The sequence below is a fragment of the Aptenodytes patagonicus genome, chromosome 14 (genome assembly GCF_965638725.1).
Source record: "Aptenodytes patagonicus chromosome 14, bAptPat1.pri.cur, whole genome shotgun sequence".
In the NCBI taxonomy this organism is placed as follows: domain Eukaryota; kingdom Metazoa; phylum Chordata; class Aves; order Sphenisciformes; family Spheniscidae; genus Aptenodytes; species Aptenodytes patagonicus.
This window is the reverse complement of record NC_134962.1, coordinates 15,599,103-15,622,606: the sequence shown is the minus strand read 5'-3', so window position 1 is coordinate 15,622,606 and position 23,504 is coordinate 15,599,103. Positions and strand designations below refer to the sequence as shown.

General features: G+C 53.1%; 1 protein-coding gene across 2 annotated transcripts; it reads right to left on the bottom strand.

The window, feature by feature from the left end:
• Positions 1-69: 69 nt before the first annotated feature.
• On the bottom strand, positions 70-23,254 carry ZNF341 (zinc finger protein 341). Of its 2 annotated transcripts, none has more exons than XM_076352168.1 (15): positions 23,205-23,254; positions 18,645-18,755; positions 17,366-17,553; positions 16,049-16,201; positions 15,122-15,361; positions 13,725-13,920; positions 12,405-12,489; positions 11,156-11,346; positions 9,992-10,185; positions 7,970-8,178; positions 6,408-6,504; positions 4,697-4,829; positions 4,165-4,276; positions 3,289-3,359; positions 70-1,173 (listed from the first exon to the last, which is right to left on the bottom strand). In XM_076352168.1, exons 1-15 carry the CDS (start codon positions 23,233-23,235, stop codon positions 659-661), a joined length of 2,526 nt encoding a protein of 841 aa, XP_076208283.1. In that variant the 5' UTR covers positions 23,236-23,254; the 3' UTR covers positions 70-658. The 2 variants fall into 2 exon arrangements, with proteins under 2 accessions (XP_076208283.1, XP_076208285.1); XM_076352170.1 differs by lacking the exon at positions 23,205-23,254 and adding an exon at positions 20,672-20,708.
• Between the last annotated feature and the right edge of the window lie 250 nt (positions 23,255-23,504).

Sequence of the window (23,504 nt, the reverse complement as noted above, 5' to 3'; positions counted from 1 at the left end):
AGAGAATACCAGCCAGAGAGAAGAGCCAACACACGCGCGTGCTCCCACCCATCGACTCCACACAGCACATGAGGTCCATGGTGTTTATAACACATGTAGTACAGACAAGGTGATCTTTCTACTGATAGAGACAGAGAGGAGAAAGATACCAGAGATAAGTCTATCAGGGTATTTCTGAACAGTGTTCCCAAAGGATCTCAGGATGAACTTGCTTCCACTAGGAAGGATCAATTGTTTGCTCTCGGAAAGGCCACCCAAATACTGGGCAATACAGCTTTTAGGCCAGAAAAACCACAGATGGGACAGGCTGTGATTTGCAAAGCCACCTGATTTCAGCAGCTCTGTTTGTTGCAAGTTTGCATGCTCCTTCTTCTTACCCTGATTCAGGGATCTTAGTCGTTCTTGCCCTAGGCTGGCCAGGGATGCAGACGGACAAGAAATAATGGAGCCATTCTCTTCAGTGCCTTGTAGCCGTCGGTGGCTTCCAAGCAGTCCTCTGCCCAAGGATGGGAAGAACAAGTGGAGATGAAAGCCATTCTCTCCCATATCCACCTACCTCCCCACAAGAGCTTTGGTCTCTTTCACTGGGATAAAATTTAGCACCGAGTCTGACAGCCCCAGCAGCAGCCCTCAGCCACACAGTGGCTCTTACACATTATCACTCTGTCGTCTGGATGTAAACAGGGACAGCCAGCATGGTGCAGGGGCCGTCCGAGGCAGTCTGCAGTTCTGCCAAGGCCAAATTGGATGCGATGCTGTTGGGCTGCCCAGGAACGACAAGGTCCGAGTCAGCAGCTCCTGACCCACCAACCACGATGGACAGGACTGCGTCCGACTCCTGGAACGGTTCTTTGTTAGGGCCACCTTCGGGGGGGCTTTCCCCAGCAGCACCATCCTTCAGCTCTGCCAGACCCAGCTGGTTGGGGAGGGAAAGGCCCGCCTTGCGCCCCCGTGCCACCCGCTTCTTCTGGGGCTTCCTGAGCTGCAGGTCTTTGTCCTTGGGTGAGCCCAGCCGGCACTTGTGGTCCTTCATGTACTTGTGGCGTGTGAAGCCTTTGCTGCAGGTGGGGCAGCGGTATTTGTAGTTACCGGTGTGCGAGCGCTGATGCTCTATCATGTGGGCTCGTCGGCTGAAGGACTTGTTACAGTACTGGCACTTGTGTATCTTCATCCCTGCACAGAGCATTGGAGGAGAGAGAGCTCAGTTAGAGACCCTGCATCCGAATGCAGGTCTTCAGGAAAATCTGCACCGCACCGAGGGAGCGCATCACAGCTTCATCCCCTCTTCCGAGGAGATGTTCCCTGATAAAAGCTTGAAACAGCCACCTCCTCACCCAGGAAGCCCTACTCTTTTTCAGCTTGCTAATTAAAACAAACACGTATGCAGTAAATGGAAAAAAATTGCCAGAGAGCTTTCCTGGTGAGCTATGGATGAAAGCAAAGATGTGCCAAAAGATTTTATCAAGCTCAAGTCTGAAAAGCTCTCTGTAGATGAAGTGTCAGAGCTGGTCATTTCACCATACTGTGGGGCAGTGTCTCTGTTCATTGGTACTACAAGAAATAATTTTGAAGGGAAAAAAGTGATTCACTTAGAATACGAAGCATATACTTCAATGGCAGAGACTGAAATAAAGAAAATCTGCAGAGATGTTAGACAGAAATGGCCATCAGTCAAACATATTGCAGTGCACCATAGACTTGGTGTGGTTCCAATAACTGAAGCAAGTGTAAAAAATTTTAAATTTTTTATATATAATTTAATACTGTGTTCAGTTTTGGGCCCCTCACTACAAGAAGGACGTTGAGGTGCTGGAGCGTGTCCAGAGAAGGGCAACAAGGCTGGTGAGGGGTCTGGAGAACAAGTCTTATGAGGAGCGGCTGAGGGAACTGGGACTGTTCAGCCTGGAGAAAAGGAGGCTGAGGGGAGACCTCATCGCTCTCTACAACTACCTGAAAGGAGGTTGTAGCGAGGTGGGTGTTGGTCTTTTCTCCGAAGTAACAAGCGATAGGACGAGAGGAAATGGCCTCAAGTTGCGGCAGGGGAGGTTTAGATTGGATGTAAGGAAAAATTTCTTTACTGAAAGAGTGGTGAAACATTGGAACAGGCTGCCCAGGGAAGTGGTGGAGTCCCCATCCCTGGAGGTATTTAAAAGACGTGTAGATGAGGCGCTTAGGGACATGGTTTAGTGGGCCTGGTGGTGTTGGGTTGACGGTTGGACTCGATGATCTTAGAGGTCTTTTCCAACCTCAATGATTCTATGATTCTATGATTCTAAAAACGCCATGGCCTGAGGAGACATTGTGCCAGGCAAATTTGCAGTCAGAAAAGGGTGAGTGGTTACACCTCGAATGTCTGTGTTTAGGAAGGGCTAAAACAATAGTTCTTGCCTCAAATAAGAGGATTAAAATATCATTAGAAAAAAATGTCAGGTAATTGTGCTAAAAATGCAAAACAGTCTTAAACTTTGATTTTTTTCAAGTGTATTTGGTAAGTAAAAAATTTTTCACTTTTTTTTTTCCTCCCAAGTATGGGAATGTAAAGTCTGAAACAAACCATGCATTGCACTGTCAGCACAGTCCCATCTGATCGCACTCTTTGGAGTGGAGGGCTTTGGACACGACAGGCACAAGACACTCAGTTTTACCCCAAAAGACAAAAGTCAGAACGCTCCCTAGGGCATGGGAATAAATTATTTGTCTTTATTAGGAATGGGAGCATCATTTTTGGAACACAGAGAGAAGGGAATCAAACCCCAAGAGTTTTGAATGTGAGATGGTATTGGGGAGGAGTGGACAGAGCACTCTGGATATTCATTTGATAGCAAACACACCGAGTAATCCAGCTCTGCTTCTGAGCCTCGCCAGCAGGCCCTGCCTACAGATTTATATTGCCTTAGAAAACAGCCCAAAGCTTAGACACAGCTCTAAAATGCAAGCTCACTTAAACAGGCCTACAGCAACAGAGGTTAAAAAAAAATCTAAAGCTAATAAATTATATTAAGAATTTAGGCCTATATCTGGGAAACACTGTACTACACGCAGTGGAAAATTCTCCCACAGAGAAGTACAGAGTAGCTGTGTTAGCTGAGCGGTGGGCGGAGGGACACTGCAGGGAAAGCACCTGTAAGGACCATCCTGCGCTTCTGGGGGTATAAAGCAGAAGCACTTTCACGGTTTGCTATCTCGTTTCTCAAGCTTACTCCTTCTGTAACATCCTCCTGCAGCACCACAGTGAATCCCAGCAGCTTCGTTCCCAACCGCTGGCAGCACGGGCAGAGCTGCACTTACCTGAATGGGACAGTATGTGAGCCTTCAGCTTGTCAGGCCTGTTGAACTCTTTATTGCAGCCCGTGTGGCTTCTGTAACAACAACAAATGCTGGTGAGCAGCGTGACTCAACTGAGGACCGACGTATAAACAGATCCTGGATCATAAAGAGATCCACAACCCTTCTCCTTAGCAGCACCCAGATGGGTTCCTGGGTGCACTCCCAGTAGGAGCGCCACTATTTCAGCCCTTCTGGAGAGGGGCGAGAAATAGAACAGGCTGCTACGGGGACACGTGGCTTCTGCTAGACTACACGTGGCCTGTGTCTCACTATGAATGCTCCTAAAAGCAGCAGGTTCAAGATCTCGCCTATAGACGGAAGTATTTCGGAAGGAGCTACAAGGTGGTTGGAGCAGGGAGAAGTCAGTCAGTATTGGTTATCTCAGAAGGCCCACGGCTGTGCCATGGATTTGGGGATGCACCTTCTAAACCTGGGGTTCTTTGGCTTGTACATTAACTCCTATGTTAACACGCACTTTTCAAGACATGGCAGTTGGGGAGAGCCCATCATTCAGGCAACCTTGTGCTTTGTGCTCAAATAATACTCCTTTTCTTCCCCAGTGCTCCTCAGGTGTAATCCCCCAAGCATCCCATGAAGGCAGGCATTATTTTACAGGCGTGATGAACTGGGATGAAATTATGTGGCCTCACGTGACAGGAACTGGGACTTCTGGGTTCCCAGTTCAACAGCAGACAGCATTCCTGCCTTCCCAAGAAGTAGTGGACTGGCAGATGCCACACATGCACCCTAGGATACCTACAAGAGAAACTCCTTCCTTCCCAAACCCCATCCCAACCCCATTAAGACATGCCCCCATGATGGGGACATGCTACGTACGAGAAGGGACATTTATATTTCTTAAAAGGCTCATGGATCAGCATATGTCGCTTGAGTTTGTCTTTCCGATTGAAGGCCGCATCACACACTGAGCATTTAAAGGGCTTTTCACCTGGATAAAAAAAAGAGACCAAGAGTCAGGGAGAGTCCAGTCACACAGGGCTGCTCTAGTCACGTACAGGATTCGCTCTGGCAGCAGTGCCACTCTCTGCTTCTCTATAAACTTTCCCAAGCTTCCCTACCCTGCCTGATGGATACAATCCACACTGCTCCTGATCTCCAGGGCCAGCTTCCTTAGCTTCTGCAACCGCGGGCAGGGGGGAAGCCACCTCTGTGTCCCACTTCTAACTGGTGCAGTACTGGGCATGAGGCTGAACCAAAACCATACATTTCTTGAACCCAGCGTTACTACAAATGACTCATACACTCAACCCTCTTACTCTGGTTATCAGGAAAATAGCCAGGGCATTACAGCGTGCAGCAAGGACTGTGATACAGAGAGTGAGCACTGTGGTGCCGGGGGAGCCCGTACCCGAGTGGATGTGGGCGTGCAGCTTGAGGTAGTGCTCCCGGCGAAAGAACTTCTTGCAGATCTGGCACTTGAACTTGCTGCCCCCACCATGCGTGGGGATGTGGCGGCGCAGGTACCTCTCGCAGGGGAACACCTGTTAACACATAAAACCAAGGCTAAGAGCCAGCAGCACACAAGGGACATCACTGAGCCTGCACGGGTTTTGGAGGTGTGGCCTGTGTAGAAAGCATAAGAAGCTCATGGTGACTGCTTTCTTGGAAAGGATGCACTGAGGAAACCTTTTGTTTCCATAAGGAAAATACAGATAGAGCTTTAAAAAAAAAATAAATAAATATACCACCACCTTCTTATCCTTAAGAAACACGTAAGCTGAAACCTTGCTGCTAAGTTTTGCAACACCATACTGCTGAGGATCAGCACCCCAGATGGACACCCAGTCTCCCACCAGAACCAGCAGCAGGACGGGCTGGGCAAGGACCCCCAGTAGTTACTGCCTTCCGCAGTGTTAACTCCAGTTTGTGCTTCCCAATCACCTGTTCCAAAGGCTCTCATTCATGGTCTTTATAAAGCCAGTATGAATGGTTCCTTTGGCTAACGGGGATACTGGAAATACCCAAGCTAAGTGAATTCCCAATGAGGATGCTGCAAGCACACACCTGAGGAGAGCACAGGAGAGCCAGGAGTTCTGGTACCCAAGACTATGCTCTCGCATCTCCAGAAAACAGCAATATTCGTAAGAATATAAACAGAAGTAAAAAATACTGCTGCAGATAATGGGCTTTCCAACCCCTATGCTGCATGCTGAAAGTCCCACCCAGGCTCAGAAGGGCATCTGTCACCTGGCGGGGGAAGTGGAGGGAAGACAGGTAAAGAAAGACGGGTTACTAACCATGGCAGGAGTGCGTTTCCCCTTCCTGAGCTACCTCAGTACAGAGTGGTCACTCCTTTGAGATTGTCCCTGCCCCCACTGCAGGATTTTCATTTCCTTTGCTATAAACAGAGGAGCAAGGGTCCAAATTTTAGTCTGGATTTCAAAAAATAATTTATTAGAATTCAAATCCCACAAAATTCTGCCCCTCAAACCCCCTCAGGGGCTATGCTGAAGAGAGAATTTCCAGCCAAAACCTACCCGGGCATCGTTCCAGTCCCAGTCACATCACTCAGACAGGTTTCTCTTTGCCAAGGACACAGAGCATAAAAGAGGGGAACGAGGGGGAACCCAGAGACTTCTGTTGCGACAGGAGATGAGGACAGCAATGGAGGTGTACGAGCTCCCCCAGGACCTAGGGCTTTTCATGCCCAACCATAGGTAGCCAGGCACGGCGGGTCAAAGGCACTACCGCCACTCTAAGACTTCCCAAAACCAGCCTCGCTCCTCCTGGCACACTTGCTTTTAAGAAATAAGGACAGCAGCCCAGAGTGTGCAGTCCTGTGCTGTCGTGGGAATAAGGGAGTTCCCCTGACAAATTCTGTTCAGCAGATGGGACCCAGGAGAAAAGCCAGCACTGCGGGGAGGAACGTGCTCTGCGTGAGAGGCCAGAGAGCTGCAGGCCAGGGGTGCAATCACCTCTGTCTCTCTGAAAAGCACTTTGCGAGCCTGCCAGTCCGTACTGAGGTAGGAAGGGAGAGGAAAGGGAGCCGAGGGTTCCCGTCCCCCTCAGAGCCCTAGCTACATGTCCAGGACCGGCTCAGGCAGCGGTCACCCACCCACCTTCTGGCAGTGAGGGCAGGGAAAGTTGTGCGTTGCTGTCTGCAGATGGTGCTCCAGGGCTTCCGGGGTGGAGTACTTATTTACACACTTCACACATCTGAATGCGGAGAGAAAGGACAGAGCCTGTGAACGAGGCTGCCGCCAGCAAACCCCACACCGCAGGCAGACCCCAGGCAGGGCTGCCCAGCCCATTCACCAGCCACCTTCCAGGCTGATTTTTGGTAGGGTCGGTTTGGTACAGACAATAACACCATCACCCAGGTGCTCTGAAACCTCAGCAACCCACATGGCCAGATCACACTCACACTTAGCATCCTTCACGAGGGGGAGATGCTCGGAAACTGGGTGGAGAAGCTTTTAAATTGCTAGTGCTCTTCCACACAGACACCCATGGGAGCACCCAGGGACCCATGCTCATATTCCACATTGCTTCCTCATGGAGACAAGCCTTAAGTAAAGGCTTCACCTTACTTAAAACACCTCCTTCCATCTTCATTGCATGAAGACAGCAGCTCCCAGTGAAGGAGCTGAGAGTAGGGTCACAGCACAGCAGCATTACCCATGGCTGGGGCAGCCACAAGGCGACATGCTCCCACGTGGGGTCTCTGGCATCTAACAAAGCTTCAGCTCATGCTGCCACCTCTGCGAAACCACCTGGGCCCTCTCCACCTAAACTCCCCTGTTCTCACACATCCTGGCAGCATTTCTGTCAGAGACCTCTGCCAAAGCTGACTGATAATGGGCAATGGGGACATGCATCATCCACAATGAATACAGAGGCACTCACACCCTCTATCTGCTGTGAAACCCCTTTTCCTTAGATCAGACTAGACCCTCCTCAAACATAAGCAGGGCTCTGATCTCAAAGATCCCCACTGGCAAGCTGTAGGATACAGCTGTAGGATATCCCCACAGCACAAGGATAACGAGAAATTATGGTCTATGCAGGACGTAGCAGATATTTATTCCATGAAGCTCCTAGGTGACTTCAGTATCCTCTGGGCTTCCTACTCTTCCTGTATGTCTCTACAGGCATTTCAAAAGCTCCAGAGAGCTCTTTGTGGAACTCCTCACCCTCTCCCTCTACGCTAGTAGAAAGGCTTTCCCAGGTAATAGACCCCTTCGCAGCAAAGGGATAGGAGAAATAACTCATTTTTTCTGGGCACAGCTTCTACAACCTGCACTCCCTTTGCTGCAGGTGTTTAGAGAATCACAGAAAACAGGCTGGGAAGCGGCTTCCCTGGGTCTCTGATCCAGCCCAGTGCAGGTTCAGCTGTGCCCATCTCACTCGACTGGTGGTAAGAGGACTTGCGGTGATGGGATCTTCCCATGTAACTGATCCCAGCCTTCCACTGTCCTTCTGAAAGGTTCCTTGCATTCAAAGTGCTTCGCCCTAGCAGCCCAGTGGAGGGGCCCCCCATTTGCAACTTGGGTGCCCAAGAGAACCGCAGCCGCTGAACACACAGCCCCCTCTTCCCTCTAATGTCCCCACCGCTCTCAGCCAAACACGCTCTGCACCCACTCACTCCTACAAGCCTTGTGAGCACCGATTGCTACTGTACTTGTACACGGCCACGTCCTTCTTGGGGCTGTGCTGGGGCAGCAGGCTGTGGGAGTACTGGTGGACGCCCAGCTCATACAGGGAGGGGAAGTCCTTGCTGCAGAGGTGGCAGCGATAACTCAGCTCCTCTTGGTGGCTCTTGATGTGCTCAAGGAAGGACTCCAGCTTCTGGAAGGTCTGAGCACAGGTCTTCACCACACACTTGTACACCTGGGAGAAGAAGGGAGAGCAACTGGAATGGCACACCATGGAAACAAACAGGGAAAATCCTCCGCCAACAGAATGGCCTTCCTTTTTGGAAATCGTTGCCACTGGGTCATTTACAGAAAGGGACCACTGCCCCTTGACCCCCTGTGCTGGAGAACAGCTGAGCTGATGTTATGAACAAAGCAGCACTGTGGCTCCCAGAGCATCCCACCATGCCCACAGCCACATTAGAATCACAGAATCATAGAATCATTGAGGTTAGAAAAGACCTCTAAGATCATCGAGTCCAACCGTCAACCCAACACCACCACCCACTAAACCATGTCCCTAAGCGCCTCATCTACACGTCTTTTAAATACCTCCAGGGATGGGGACTCCACCACTTCCCTGGGCAGCCTGTTCCAATGTTTCACCACTCTTTCAGTAAAGACATTTTTCCTTACATCCAATCTAAACCTCCCCTGCCGCAACTTGAGGCCATTTCCTCTTGTCCTATCGCTTGTTACTTGGGAGAAGAGACCGACCCCCACCTCACTACAACCTCCTTTCAGGTGGTTGTAGAGAGCGATGAGGTCTCCCCTCAGCCTCCTTTTCTCCAGGCTGAACAGTCCCAGTTCCCTCAGCCGCTCCTCATAAGACTTGTTCTCCAGACCCCTCACCAGCCTCGTTGCCCTTCTCTGGACACGCTCCAGCACCTCAACGTCCTTCTTGTAGTGAGGGGCCCAAAACTGAACACAGTATTCGAGGTGCGGCCTCACCAGGGCCGAGTACAGGGGCACGATCACTTCCCTGCTCCTGCTGGCCACACTATTTCTGATACAGGCCAGGATGCCATTGGCCTTCTTGGCCGCCTGGGCACACTGCCGGCTCATGTTCAGCTGGCTGTCGACCAGCACCCCCAGGTCCTTTTCCGACAGGCAGCTTTCCAGCCACTCTTCCCCAAGCCTGTAGCGCTGCATGGGGTTGTTGTGGCCGAAGTGCAGGACCCGGCACTTGGCCTTGTTGAACCTCATACAGTTGGTCTGGGCCCATCGATCCAGCCTGTCCAGGTCCCTCTGCAGAGCCTTCCTACCCTCGAGCAGATCAACACTCCCACCCAACTTGGTGTCGTCTGCAAACTTACTGAGGGTGCACTCAATCCCCTCATCCAGATCATCAATAAAGATATTAAACAAGACCGGCCCCAAAGCCCCACCGGCCCCATTAGCGCTCAGCCAGGGCACAGCAGTGAAACCCTGCCCTGCACTGCAGCAGGACACAATGTAGTGGTAAAACATCCCCTTCCTCTGCTGCATTACTCAGAGGAAGGGTCTTTAAAGAACAGTGCAGAGCAGCTCAGCATCAAAATGTGGCTGACAGCTCCAGGTGAAGACAACGGCAGAACCTGCTGGAAGTTGAACGTTCTGCAAACGCAGATTGTCAGGGCACTCCCCTAAGGAAGCAAGGTGGGAGAAAGGGGTGTTGGTGTGAGCGCCTGAAACCACTCGAGTGGGTGAGACCACAACACCCCAGCAGTGACTGTCCCACAACCTGAGAGCTGCCACCTACACTGAAAACTTTGGACTTCGGTTCTTTGCTTCTTCTCTAGCCACCCAAACCTAGTCGGCTGACTTCTCAGCAGCAGGGTGGAGGCAGTGGAGCTTTTCAATGCCACCCAGACCACACAGCTGCAACCCAGACATGCAGAGAGCCGAGCTGCATGCGAAGCGCTGGCAGCTTTACAGAGCAAGAGGCTCAGGACAGACCCTGGGAGCCGGTGCACTACATGAAGCCCGTCCCAATCTCGCCACCGACACAGGACACCTTCTGTCCCTACCTGCTCATTCTTGTGCTGTGTCATGTGCGATTTGAGCTGGAAATAGGTGTTGAATTTGCTGGGGCAGAACTGGCACTGGTAAGAGCTATCGATCAAGACAACCTGCTTGGCTTCCAGTTTGCCCGCCTCGTTCTCGTCCAAGGGGCTCATGTCTTGGGGCGGTTGTGCGGGGTTCCTCGAGGGCTGAGTCAAACCTGGAGAAAGGGAGAGAGAAAGTCACAGCCTGCCATGAGACGCCTCTGAAAGCTGGTATGCTGTGCCACGCTGCCAAGACACACCAGGCCTGGCTCTGGGGCCAGGCTCTTCCTTCCTTTCAAAGACAGATTCTTTAGATCAGACAAATCTCACCCTCTAACAGGGTAGTTTTGTCTGCGGATTATAAAAGGCTCTGACTACTCCATCTTCCTCTCCTTGACCCATTCTCTTTTTCCAGGGACCTAATTGTGCCCTGCGGAGCAGTCAGCAGGGCAGGCCCCCGCCAGGGAACCAGAGCCAGATTTACTCCCATCTCTGGCAGATGGGAGGTAAAATCCAGCCAGTAGCTCACAGTCCATGATGTCTGCATGGAGGAGCTCCAGTGGGGCCTTGTCCTAGACATGACATTGTCACACTGTTCCCTCCCCTCTCACTGGGACTGAGGCCACCAGCTGAAAGAGTATCCAGACACATTCTGCCAGCAAGGAGCTCTTCTCTGCCTCAAGTATTTTCAGTTGGCCACCGGGGCCAGACCAAGCCCAGGCATGACTTGCACATTGCAAACGAGACAGAGCACTGGGCTATGCTAAACCACTGGCTTGTCCGGCCAGTAGACCAGAGCTGCCAAGCGTGGCTCATGCATTACCAAAGCTGCACCTGCCAGGGAGGGAGAAGGGGGAAGACACCTCATCCTCTCCCCATGCAGATACTGTCACAGCGTTTGGAGCCACTGTCTCCACCAGCACCTGAATCCACCATGGCTGGGGGTACCCAAGGATGCACCTGCCAGCAGGAATCTAGCAAATGTGACTCACTTCTCTACAGTGTGCTGCTAAACCCCACGGGAGGAATGCAAACAGCACACACAGCTCCTGTCTCCCCTCCCTCCCTGTGTGGAGGTGCAGGGACGTGCAGACTCCTCACGTCACTGCTCTGCCCCTAGCACGTGCTATCACCAAGGCAGCAAACCTGTGTTCTCCTCATCCTCTGGCTGGTTTGGGTTCAAGGCCATGACCTGCACTGTGATGGAATTGCGGGAGATGGTGCACCCCAGCCCTGGCGGCCACACTTTATGGGTTTGCATGTGCTTCTTCACGTTGGACTTCTGGGCAAAGGCTCGGCCACACACGATGCACTGGAAGGGCTTCTCACCTGTGTGACTGAAGGCAGAAGGCACCGTATCAGCAGCCGGCAGTGAAAGGAGGCAGCCCCCAGGCATGGACTGCAGTGGGGTGGCTGCTGCAGGACTGCACTAAGCACTCTGCCTGGCAGATCAGCACCTGGACCAGCCAAACAAGGGCTTTGAGACCTGATTAACTAGAGAAAATGGATTGTGAGAGGCCTGGGGAAACAAGCCTGGCACACAGACAAAACACTCGCAACCTGGGATGACAAGGGATCAAAGGAAGAAGTGGGAGAGGAAAAGACCTCTGCAACATCAGGGCATTCGCTGTCAGGGTTTCCGCACGGACCTCGGGGACCCCACCACTTTCTCAGGTGTACAACCATTTTCTTCCCTGTCACCCCTCCCTCCCCTCCCCATGTCTCTTCTAGCTTGCAGCCCCCTGATCTCCCTGAATTTGCTTTCCCCTGCCCACAGCAGAAAGGTCTTTCTACTCTGCCCTTCTGCTGCAGGAGAAAGAGTGGACTTTAACACATGGAGTACGTCATGTGAAGAGTCCAGGCCGGGAAGGGGAGCGAAACCACCACTTGTTCCTTCTTATCTGTCCTGAGTCCAGCAGACTCTGCTGGAGGAAACTGAAGATTTCAACTGCCTCCTGCCAGAGAAGAGCTCTCTTACAAGAGCTCCCTATATAGACACGGAGCTTGGCTTACGGTTTGCTAACACCAGCAAACACAAAGGCTGCAGCTTGCTAAGGAGGAAGAGGAAAGGGCAGAGGCAAGCAGTGGAGATGCTGCTGCTCCAGTGACCAGGTGACAACAGGTTTGGCTTTCAAGGTCTCATCAGTGAGGAAAACAAGTCTCCAGTCCCAGCCCATAATCAGCAAGAAGATTACATTCATGATGCAACCTTCACCCCAGCCGCTGAGGAGAAGCTGTCCTGGAGGAAGGGGGATGAAGAATCACCTCCCAGTGCAGCACAGATTCTGGTACATGACAAACGCAAGGTCTACCGGACTGCGCAGACTCCCTCAGTGGGGCTGTGCCCACCTCCACCCCAGCCACTCTGCTGTGTCCGGGCTAGTGGCACCATTACCTTCTGATGTGCTGCTGCAGGTCGAAGTTCTTGGTAAAGGCCTTGTCGCAGTAAGTGCATTTCAGCTTGGGGGACTTGGGTTTGCCTGAAAGAGCAAGAGCATGCACAGGAATGAGATCACGTGGCACAGCCCTGTCCCCCCCTGCGCCACAGGACCCTCGCCCCAAGACATGTCTGTCTATTCAGGACCAAGAATAAAGGGCTTATGAAAGGACAAGATCTGCCTGGCCAGACTGGGGAGAGGTTATGGGCACAAACATATATTTAATGTAGCCTGAGCTAACTCTAGAAGTACTGAGGAGACTAGTAGTGGAGGGGGCAGGGCATCCCCTTCAGGCATTAACCACTCCAGGGACCCTTCCAGCACCTACTTTAAAGGCATTTTGAGCATTGGGAAAAGACACAGGATTAGTGAGAGGAAGGGCCCCAGTTCTGTCTCTCTCCTATGAACTCACCAAGGTCAGCCATCAGCCAGAGTACACGCACATTTCTCCCATGCAGATCAGTCAGTCTCATTTTCTATCTACTATGATGAGGTATAAACCAATGGAAAACAGCAGAACTGTAGGCTGCTCTAGGGAATTCTGGACTGAGAGCTGCAGCCCACATGATCATTCACACCTCTGCAAATAACATTAAACCCTAGCATCTGTATGGGTGTATCTCCAGAGGCCAAACCTTTCTGGGGAGGAAGGCCACGTGGCTTTCCTCCACCTCACGCCTGGGACCTCCCTTGTTACTCAGCTAGGTGTGCTTGCATCACACCAGCAATGGGCAGGCTGGGCCAGCGGAGGATCTGACGCTCCTCCATCCTGTAATGGGGCATTCCCCTGTCCTGCCTCACCTGGGGACAGGCGTGTTTTCTTCATAGGCATTGAAACACACGGCAGGGACGGGTCAGCTGGGCCCTTGAAAAGAGAGTCTTCAGGGCCAGGCCACATCTAGCCCCCTGGCCTTGCAGCTGGGCAGCCTTCCTTGGGTTAAAACGGACCAAGCTCTAAAACCTTACTTTGCAGGATCTCCCCATTTCAGGTGTGATCCAATAAGCATGTAGCTGCAGAGATTTAGCACAAGCTTGCCCATGCAGTAGCACAGTGACTGTCCCTTCACATGCGCTCAGAGGTGACAGACAAGAAGCACGTCCACACTTTCACCTGCTCTTGATAGCTTTGTGCAGGGCATCATGTTCCTCCGCCGGAGCTGCATGCACAGCCAGTGCCACCCCACTGCACCCAGAGAGCCCGTGGCTCGACAGTCCACTACGGGATAAGCACACTGGCCTACAGGTCAGTGCAGGGCAAATGCTACAAGAACACTTACCTTCCTGCAGCCCACTCTCGTTTTTGCAGCGCCGACTTTTGGCAGCGGAGGTGGAATCAAAACCAACCACACCGCCTCCTCCTGCACTGGTCAAAGGTGTGGGAGTGCTGGTGCTCTTGGACTTGAACCCCTGCTTCCCAGGGCTGTACACAGGAGGAGAAGGGTACACAGGACTTTCCACACACTGGCTCGGTACCTGCAAGAGTGCAATTTATCAGAGGAAACAGGGTTGTTACACAGAGTCATACTGTGCCGTAACCTCCATCTCCAGCAACACTTGCCATACCAGGCTATTAGTCTGGCTGAGTTTTCTGCCTCCTGCCAAACCGGATTGAATTTCTGGTTCACCAGTCCAACAACGCGTCTCTAACTAAAACTAACACCCTGCACAGTGTGAAACTCTCCCGCTGAACATCACAAAGTATCCAGGAGTTATTACACCAGGAACAGGACAGCAAAGAAACACTATGAAGGAGCCATCTAATCCCTCATCTGTCTTACGCCTAGAAGAGTTTCTCATCCCTCTGGAGCAGGTTACCAGAACGATCACCGCTGACCCTGTGGGTTCACACCACCCCTGAAGGCGGGGCTCTCCAGGCCCTGCTGCCTGCCCCAGCAGGACTGCAGAAGGGAAGGAAAGCACAAGAAAACTCCAGGTGGCAAAGCACAGTTGTTTACGTCAGCACCAATATTAGAAAAGGACGCCTAGAGAAAAGTATCAGGTAGGGGTAGGTATCAGTCTGGGGTGACATGGTTTGAGGGCATTTCTGTTGCCCACCCTGATAAATTAACACAGAGCACTAAGTATCCAACATCCCCGTCCATTCCTGACCACTGACACTTCCAGATCAGATACCAGCTACAAAGATAAGGCTGACGAACCTCTGTTACACCCAGTAGTTTCCGTTGTGAATGGCAATGCTAACACGGAGGCTGCGAAAAGCTGACCCACCGGTAAATCCACCCCTGCCTGTGCCTCTCTTTAAGAGAAGCTGCCTTGTCAAGCTTGCTTATAGATACTTACATTAAATTTTTCTCTCCACTTAAGCCTGCAGCGCACAGGGTGCTGCTCTGCACCCCTCTGGGAGGTAAGCCCCCTCACCTCAGCTCCCTCTCACTCCCAACATCTGCAGGTATCCCTCAACCACAGCAGACATTCAGGTCTCCTAAGCCCGTGCCAGCCAAGCCCTCCAATCCTCTTAACCGTTTTTCTTGTCATCTTGCCGACATCCTTCTGTTCAGTACCTTCTCCCAGAGGAAATAATCATTGTCAAATAACCTAACGTATCTTCCCAGACTCTAATTCTGCATTTCCAGTCCAGGCGACTCCCAAGCAGCCTTGCTTGTTAGAAGAGGCCCAGGAGGACAGAGCCCCTGCGGACAGCCCCTGGCCTTACCTCCATGGGCGGATAGGGCTGCATCCCCAGCGTCTGGATCTCCACCGTGCTGTTTGCTGCCATAGGAGCAGGCGCACTGTACACTTCGACCACCCCACTGCCGCCGGCGCTGGGCTGCCCCGGAGCCCCCATGCTCGGGGGGGGAGGCGGCGGAGGCTGAGGAGGGGGTGGCGGTGGGGGAGGCGGAGGCGGGGGGGGCTGGGAGAGGTAGCCAGCCCCAGCGTGCATACTCAAGCTGCTCTAAAACCGGAACAGGGAGAGACAGACAGACAAGATGTTGAAAATGCAGCAGCGATGAGTTGGAGGGGCGGCTCCCTCACACGTTCCCAATCCCAATTCAAACCAGCACCTGCAGAAACAGCGATTATGTCTTGACACAACGCAGCACTGTCTAACTGCCAGGTTGAACCAGACCGTGCTGGCTTGCAGAGGGCTGGCATGACCTGCTGGTAGACATTGTCTCCTCCAAAACCCAAGCGCTCAAGCCCCACTGCCTTTTTTGCTTTGTTTTTACAGCTTTTAATCTTTCTGGTTACAAAGAACATTTTCAGAGCATGGAGAGTGTATTCAGCCTGGCCAGACCTGGGGAGAGCCCAAAACAACCATCCCAGGGGGAGAGGGATCCATGGAGCAAACTGACAAGAGCTCTGGAAGCCAACCATTATATGGGGGCTCAACAAAAAGCTGGAGAGACCACATTACAAAGATTTGGGCATCCAGCAACAAGGACACCAGGAGAGAGCAGGCCCTGGAGCTATCCTGTCATTTATCCATCACTCCTTCCCAAGCCTGGCTGTCACGTTAGGAAGGTGCCCAGGATTCAGCATCGAAGCAGATCTCTAGAGTCTGATCGACCAACAGGACTCTCCTGCTGTGCAAGCACGGCCCCATGCAGCGGGACTCCCTGAGCCCACACGTGCCCCTTACCTGCACCGGGGGCTGCACTGTTGGCATGGGCTGGTCCAAGGATGTAAAAGCAGACATGGCCGACATCAGCACCTCATCGCTGACTAAGATGTTCCCCTGCACCAGGGTCTGGATCAAAGGTGATGGAGGAACGGTGATGTACGTAGAAATTTGCTGAAAGAAAAAAAAGATGCATTGTTGAGCAGCAACAGGACAAAACAATAAACAAAAACCGACAACACTGCTTTTTACTGAACCTCGGAGTCTCTGCTTTCACAGCCTCTGGTGAGCCACAGTAATTATCTACAGCTTCCTGCTGAGTCCATGGTAGTTTCTAGCCATAACAATAAGGCAGCTCCAGAAATGTTCTTCAGAAAAGGAGGTAAAAAACATCACATGGCTCAGGAAAGTGGCCACTGGCTACAATTCAAATCAGAGGTTATTAAACAAGATCTGCAGGACAAACTGGTCACAGACAAGTTCAGGCCTCTCCTGGGTGCTTCCCCCAGCTAGGGAAGGCGGAGAACTGAGGGAGGCTGCTCTGGCTGCAGATGATGAACGTCAGGCTCATCTCTTCAGACTGGAATTGGATTATAGGAGGGGAGGGAGGCTGTCCCATTTTCCGTGTGGAAACAACTTGTGTTTGCAGCCCTGGGCAGCACCATCCACTGGCACTAAGTTAACTTGAAAAAAGCAGTTGGTTTGAAAGCACTTCGGAAACCATCATGATTGCAGGCACAGTACATGTCATGCACAAGGGATTCACTCCCGAGAAGTCTGTTGGGAAGGAGAGTTACTCCAGAGAGGATATCCCCTTAACGCTTGTCACACCACATTATGTGGGCTTATCTGCAGGAGACTGAGAAGAGGGATGCAGGAATGAGGCTGCAAGACATTGCCCTCCTCTTCTGCCCACGAGCCAGACCACGGCCCAGGGGACAGCGGGAGCCATTCCACCCTGAGCACCGCACAGCATGCACCCAGGCACGTGGCCAGCCTGCCAGCCTGTGACACTGGGGCTCTCCAGTAGAACCAGTCTGGCTGTAGCACAGACACAATATGAAACCCCTCCTGTCCTGAAAAAAGGGCTATCAGACACTTGTGCCGAAGGACACCTCACTGCAGAGGACCAGGCAGCTTCAACCATGAGATCAAAAGCCAAGAGGACCACAACTGAGCTGACCTTTAGAGGTCCCTTCCAACCCAAACTATTCTATGATTCCCAGAAGAGAGGTCAGTCATGAGGCGTCACTGGATCTAAAAGCGTGACCCAGAGGTCCCCCCCACCCCCAAAACCACGGCGACAGAGCAGCAGAGCCTCTGTCCACAGCACGGTACCTGCCGGCTGGCGCTCGGAGCCTGCTGCACCGATGTGATAGAGGGGGTGTACACACTGTTGGTGGCCAGCGAGACCGTGGAGAGAGAAGGGGCATTTCCCTGGCACTGCTCTCTCTTGTGGGTCATGAAGGCAGGCAGCGAGTTGAACTGCTTCTTACACTTCCCACAGAGGAACACATCTTCGTCATCTGCAATTAAGAGGACCAGATCACTGCTGCAGGCTTTCTTCTGCATTCCCCAGCGCTACACCTAACAACCACAGCCATAGGAAAACAGACACCTTTTGGATCTTAGCACCTCAAGGACATCATCATCAGGAGAGATCAGCTACAAGGGCCAAACAGTCCCTCCTCCCCAGTCCCAAGCTCTCCCTTAAAGCCAGCTGATGTGATTGAGCCCATCTCAGCCCTGCTCCCATATACGAAACCTGCCATCTCCCTGTGACAAACTGGATCCCCCGTCTGCCTTCTCATCCCAAAGACATGAACAACCAACTCAGCCTTGCCCCTGTAGCACCCTCTGCTTTTAGTCAAAACAGCTTCTTCCAAAACACCTGCGTTATGCCGGCTGAGGCAGATTTTTATTACTCAGGTTGCACAAAGGAAGAGAAGTAACTTGGATCAGGGCACAGTCAATGGCAGCTTGTGTCCGAAAGCCACCCCCCACAAGACCGCTGGTCTTTGGCGCCTCTGCTTGACGTTAGAAGCAGAAAGAAGACAACCCAGTTACCACGTCCTAGATTAAATTTGCAGCGTTAGCAAACCATACAAGCACACACCATTTTGCACTTGATCCAGCTGGACTCACAAGGCTGTACCTTCTCTCTGATTCACAGCCTGAAGCAGAACGTTTCTGGGGACACAGACTATAACTCCTCCAGGGGATAACTCGGTATCCACCCAGCGAGTCCTGGTCGAGCACCAGTTTCCATATTCATTCACACAGATAAGATACTCAATGACTGGAGTAGTTGTACATCCCCAGAGGATAAGGAATGGCTCATTAAATAAAAAATGTGAACAGTAACAAGCACTAGTGGCAGGGAGAAGCGGCTGCTCCCTCCTTTCATGCCTTTATTGTAAATGCGTGGTCCAGTCTATTGCCATGACCAACTCGCTTGGGCACTTGCCCCTTCCTCCCACTCTGCTTAGTCCTGCCAAGGGCTCACAATACTCGTAGCAGCACCCTACACCTACAGCTGTTCTGACAGTCACGAGAGTATGCTGTAGGAAGAGACCTGCAGCCCCTGCCCCTCTCTCCCGGTGCTACCAGGACTCACCCATCGACTGGATGGCAGTGGAGGAGTTGACATTTTGAGCAGATGGATCCGTCACACCTCCTTGACCATCCAGTAAGGACTGCACAGCCAGCACTGTCTGATTATCCATTCCTGAAAGGAGACACAAGCACGGATGGTAAATCGAGCACGGCCCGAACACAGAGCACTCAGGCGCTGGGAGCTCGCTCACGAGTCGTCGAGGGAAGCCGCTTGCCGGCTGCTGCCATCTTCTCCTGCAGAGCCACTCTCACCTTCTCATCCCCCTCTACTCCACAGCATTAACTATCATACTAAAGCAACACTCCCACCTGTCTCCGCACACTCCTTCGATACAAGGAGAAGAAAGGGAAGAAGGGCAAGGAGAGCCGAATGCGGACGTGGTTTCAGGCATTTGCTGCAGAGAGGAAGGATGCTTACAAACACTGCGTATGAAAAGAGCTAAGAAGTAGATATTTGGGATGTCATGGGCCAGACGGGGTAGCAGCCTGGGTGGATCTCCGTGGGGACCCAGTGTGATACAGCACAGACAAGCCGCTGAGCTCACTGAAGACAAAATCTTTGGTGTGCAATTCTGCCTCAGCAGCAGTGTTAGAAATGCCTCCCTGTTTTCAAGATCAGCGTTCCCAGATCTGATCAGACACAGGGCTATGAACTGCAGGAGGATTTAGATACAGCTTTAAGAAGGAATATTAAACGTGGGCTCCTGGGAGAGATGCTCTGGGGGGGGGACCCGCTCGGCCACCGGCTGCCACCCTGGTTCTGGGATATGCAGGAGAGCTGGACTGTGGCTCCTTCCACTCCCAGTGCTGTGCTCCTCTGTGGGCACCTCTCACGTTCTCACACAAGAGCTGCCGGTTGCTCTCTCCCATTTCCATTTCCCTCGGGACTCCACGAGAGCACACACCCCCAGACAGATTTGCTGTCAGAGTCGGCTCACTTGCTTTGGCACAAATATTTTTCACTACAGCTAAAATGTTCTAAAATATTCCAGATAAATACAGGGGATGGGGACTGCTCATCTAGGGGGACAACCTGGCCAGCAGCATGCGACCAGTGGATTAAGCCCAACACACTCCTTTTTAGAAATCAGATGTAAAGACACGTAGAACAATCTGATTATGGAAAAAAAAACAATAGCGAAAAGGGGCGATTTTTATGCACCACTCCTCCCTACCATTCCTTTATGACAAGGAACCCACGAATAAAACAAATGGCAGGCCAGGGTTGTATGTTATACCTTGCGGATTAAGGCAGAAAAGAAAGGTGGGGGGTTCTTACGTTACTTTTCACTTTTCTTCAAGATCTTTGCAAAACAAAACTGTGAAGCTCTGAACTCAGAATTATGTGCTGCAGTAAAATCTTATTGGTCTGATCATTTCCAAGCAGTGAGGTGAGGACAGTTCCTGACGAGACCTCGCTCAGCAAACAGCACCAGGAAGGACAGTGAAACGCCGTTAACAGATCACAGCATAAAGGAACAGCACAGCAGAAGCAACCACCTCACCTTCCCATTGCAAGCTCCTCTTGTCATTTTAGAATTTCTCCTGGACAACTGGGACGTTACCTTCCCAATGGGGAGCACCCATATAATCCACAGCATTTTAAAGACACTCTAAATACACATTTTTCCTGCATCTCCAGTGTGAAGCAAGTAACACAAAGACTTCATGAACACCTTGTTCATCAAACACCTTTCACCAAGAAAAGGTCGCAAACGCTGCACGTGCCCTTGGGAGAGAGGAGAGCACCATTCTCCAGCTGCTGGGGAGTGGAGGGCACAAGCAGCTACTGGAAAGCAGCAGATCACACTACTTCACACACTACCATAAAATTACCACCGTGCCTATGGGAATCCTTTCACATAAATCACACGGAGGCACAGCAAAGCTGCAGGTCCAGTTCTGCAAGCCTTCGCTCGCGTGGAGAGCTGCAACCAGCCCTGTAAGACAGCCCCGCCAGCAGAACGCCACTGGAGCACTCCTGGGTGGACCTTCTTATACTGACCGAAGCCCTGCTTTAAAATATACCTGCTCTTCTACAAATAACTTCCTGGTCAACTGCAAAGGCAGCACTGCAGGCTCTCACTGGCACATCCGAACCAGAGCATGAAACAGAGCGGCCATTCTTCAGCAGAAGTAAGCTAGCAGGACGCAAAAGAAAAAGGGGGATCAAAAACTCAGGTTTTGTATATTATGGGGATAATTAAGAACAGCTTGCATCAAGAATGCCACTCTTGATGTGCCCGGCACTGGACAACTGGGTTTCCTTCTGGCACGTAGCCAGATCTTCCAAGTTAAAAAAGCCAGATGATTGCCTTGATCCCGCTAGCAGGAAGAAGCTTGAGGAGAGGCCAAGACCTGAAGACAGGCATCAACGATGCAGCAGCATTATCAGTGTTGCATTCAGCCTTCTGCCGGAGAAAAGTGGCCCAGGACAACAGAAATACGTTGCTCATCATTCATCTGGCAATTCACACATATGCCCCCAGAGTCCTTGCAGTTTCACGGGGTACATGCACAACGCCACACTTAACCCAGAAGGAAATCGCCAAGTTCAAGGTTTAGTAACCCATGAAGACAAGCAGGTCACTTGGTTACACGGATGCCATTCACGGCCATCCACAGACCCCAGGAGAAAGCTTTGGATCGATCCTGCACTGATTACAGCCAGCACCAGTCTGCAGGATGTTCTTCACAGCCATGAAACCTAAAAAAAAAAGCCATCTCTTCTCTCCTGGCAGCAGCAGGCTTTCCCCAGAGCCTGACAAAAACAAGGCGATTTGGGGAAGCCAGGATAAAAGTACAAGACTACTGATCTGTGCTTTTTTTTCCCCCCTTTCAAATTTCTCTCAGTTTAGAGAGGGAAACAAGACTGTCTGTTTCACCCAGGTGCTACTTTTCTCTCACGACTTGAATTTCACGCATTGAGTCTTTTTTTCTGCCGACATGAGCACCAGGTGCTTTGGTGACGGGTGAAGATGCACCTCTGCCCCACGGCACCCGCTGAGGACACGGCTGCTCTCAGCACCGCACACAAATGCCAAGTCACCATCAACTTGTAATCGAATCAACAAGACAAAACAAACAAGCTCAGCTACTAAAAGCTGCCAATTATTGTGGGCTTAAAAAAAAAAAAAACACGCTTTTTTCCTGATTTGCTAAAATGTTTTGCTCTCCTGAATTCTGCGAGGAAACCCACACAATGAGGAGCTGACTGCAAAGAGGAAATAGAGGACCTGATTATACAGAGAGCGCTGTCAAATGCACCAAGTAACCTGACAAAATAGAGAGAAACATTTCTTCTTTGCTCTTCTTTCTGCTGCTGCGATCGCAGGGGCTGTTTGCAAAGTGTAGGGTGACGATCCTGATGCAAGGCCTTTCAGTTAGTGGTGTCCCCCCATGTAAAGGAAAATATGTGTGTAATCCAATTTAGGGAATAAATGCCTTGGGAAATAGTTTTTCTCCAAATGGGCTGACCCTGAGTTCGGTGTCAGACTGCCACAGCTTAGCACGTCCCAGAGTCCCCCTCGGATGGCACCTGCCCGTAACACACAGTATCCCAGCGCTAAATTGAGACAAACGCGAGCGCGACCAGTTCGCCTGCACAGCAGACAGGATCCGGGCACTGCCCTGGCTGTGCCGGAGAGCACGGACCCCCCGCACTAACACACACATGCAGGGGCCAGCACCCACCCGGGGACCATCCCCAGGGCAGGCGAGGAGCTTGGCACATCGGTGGGGCTGGCAGTGTGAGCCCTGGGGTGCAGGGAGGATGGGGGGGACCCCAGCACGCAGGGCATGAGGGTGTCCCACTGTATGGTGGTGTCCCAGCATGCTGGGCACAGGGACGGAGAGCGATGGGAGGGCGAGGGGCACATGAGCGATGGGGGTGCCCAGGGGATTGGTGATCCCGTTTACTGGGCGCGGAGACGGAGGTGATGGGAGAGCCCCAATGTGCAGGGCACAGGGGCAGGGAGGCGGTGGGGCACCCCGTGGCACAGGGGCAGGGAGGTGGTGGGGTGCCCCCGGGGTGGGGTCACAGGGGCAGGGAGGCGATGGGGTGCCCCGGGCCGCCGGGCACCGGGCTAACGGGAGCTGCCCGGTGCACAGGGCACTGGGATGGGAGGTGCGGCGGTGCCTCGGCGCACGGGGAAGGGGTGGCAGGGGTGCCGCGGGGCACAGGGCCGGGAGGTGACGGGGGTGCCCCAGGGAACCGGGGGCGGCGAGGCGAGCCCCGGGCTGCCGGCGGGGGATGCCCGCTGCGGCCCCGCCCCGCCCCCGCCGCCGCGCGGGGCCGCTCGCGCCGCCCGCCTGCCCCGGGGCCGCGCCGGTGCGCGCCGCCGCCGCGGGGGGAGTGAAGGGGGAGCGGGGCGCGGCCCCGCGCTGCCGGGAGCCCCCCCGCGCCGCGCCGGGCCAGGCCTCGCGGGGCGGCCCCGCCGCGGCCCCTCGTCCCGCGCGGCGGCGGCGCGGCGGCGACGGCGGGCGCGGGGAGCGAGGAGAGGCGCATCCCCGCTGTCGGCCCGGCGCGGCCCGGCTGGGCCCGGCGCGGCGGTCCCGTTACCTTCCAGCGCCTCGAAGATCGCCTGCGCCATCTTGGAGCCGGGGCGGCCGCGACCCGCCAGCCGGAGCGGGCACCGGGAGCAGCGCCGCCGTCCGCCGCCAGGGGGCGCCCTCCGCCCGCGACGGGGCCCGGGGAGGGCGGGGGGGGGGGGCGAAGCGGGGGGGGGGGAGGGCGAAGCGGGGGCCGGCCCGGCGCTCCGGGCAGCGGCACCCCGGCGTGTGCGGCAGGGCCTGGCGGGGGTCTCGCGTTTAACTTGGGCCGCGGCGGAGCGGCGCCTCCGGCAGCGCCCCGGGCGTCCGC

Coding starts and splice junctions, on each gene's coding strand:
- ZNF341 (XM_076352168.1), bottom strand. CDS start 23,235: ATGGCGCAGGCGATCTTCGAGGCGCTGGAAG. Junction 6,505..7,969: donor AAGGACGTGGCCGTGTACAA/GTACAGTAGCAA, acceptor CTCCGCATTCAG/ATGTGTGAAGTGTGTAAATA. Junction 4,277..4,696: donor GCACGCCCACATCCACTCGG/GTACGGGCTCCC, acceptor TTTTTTATCCAG/GTGAAAAGCCCTTTAAATGC.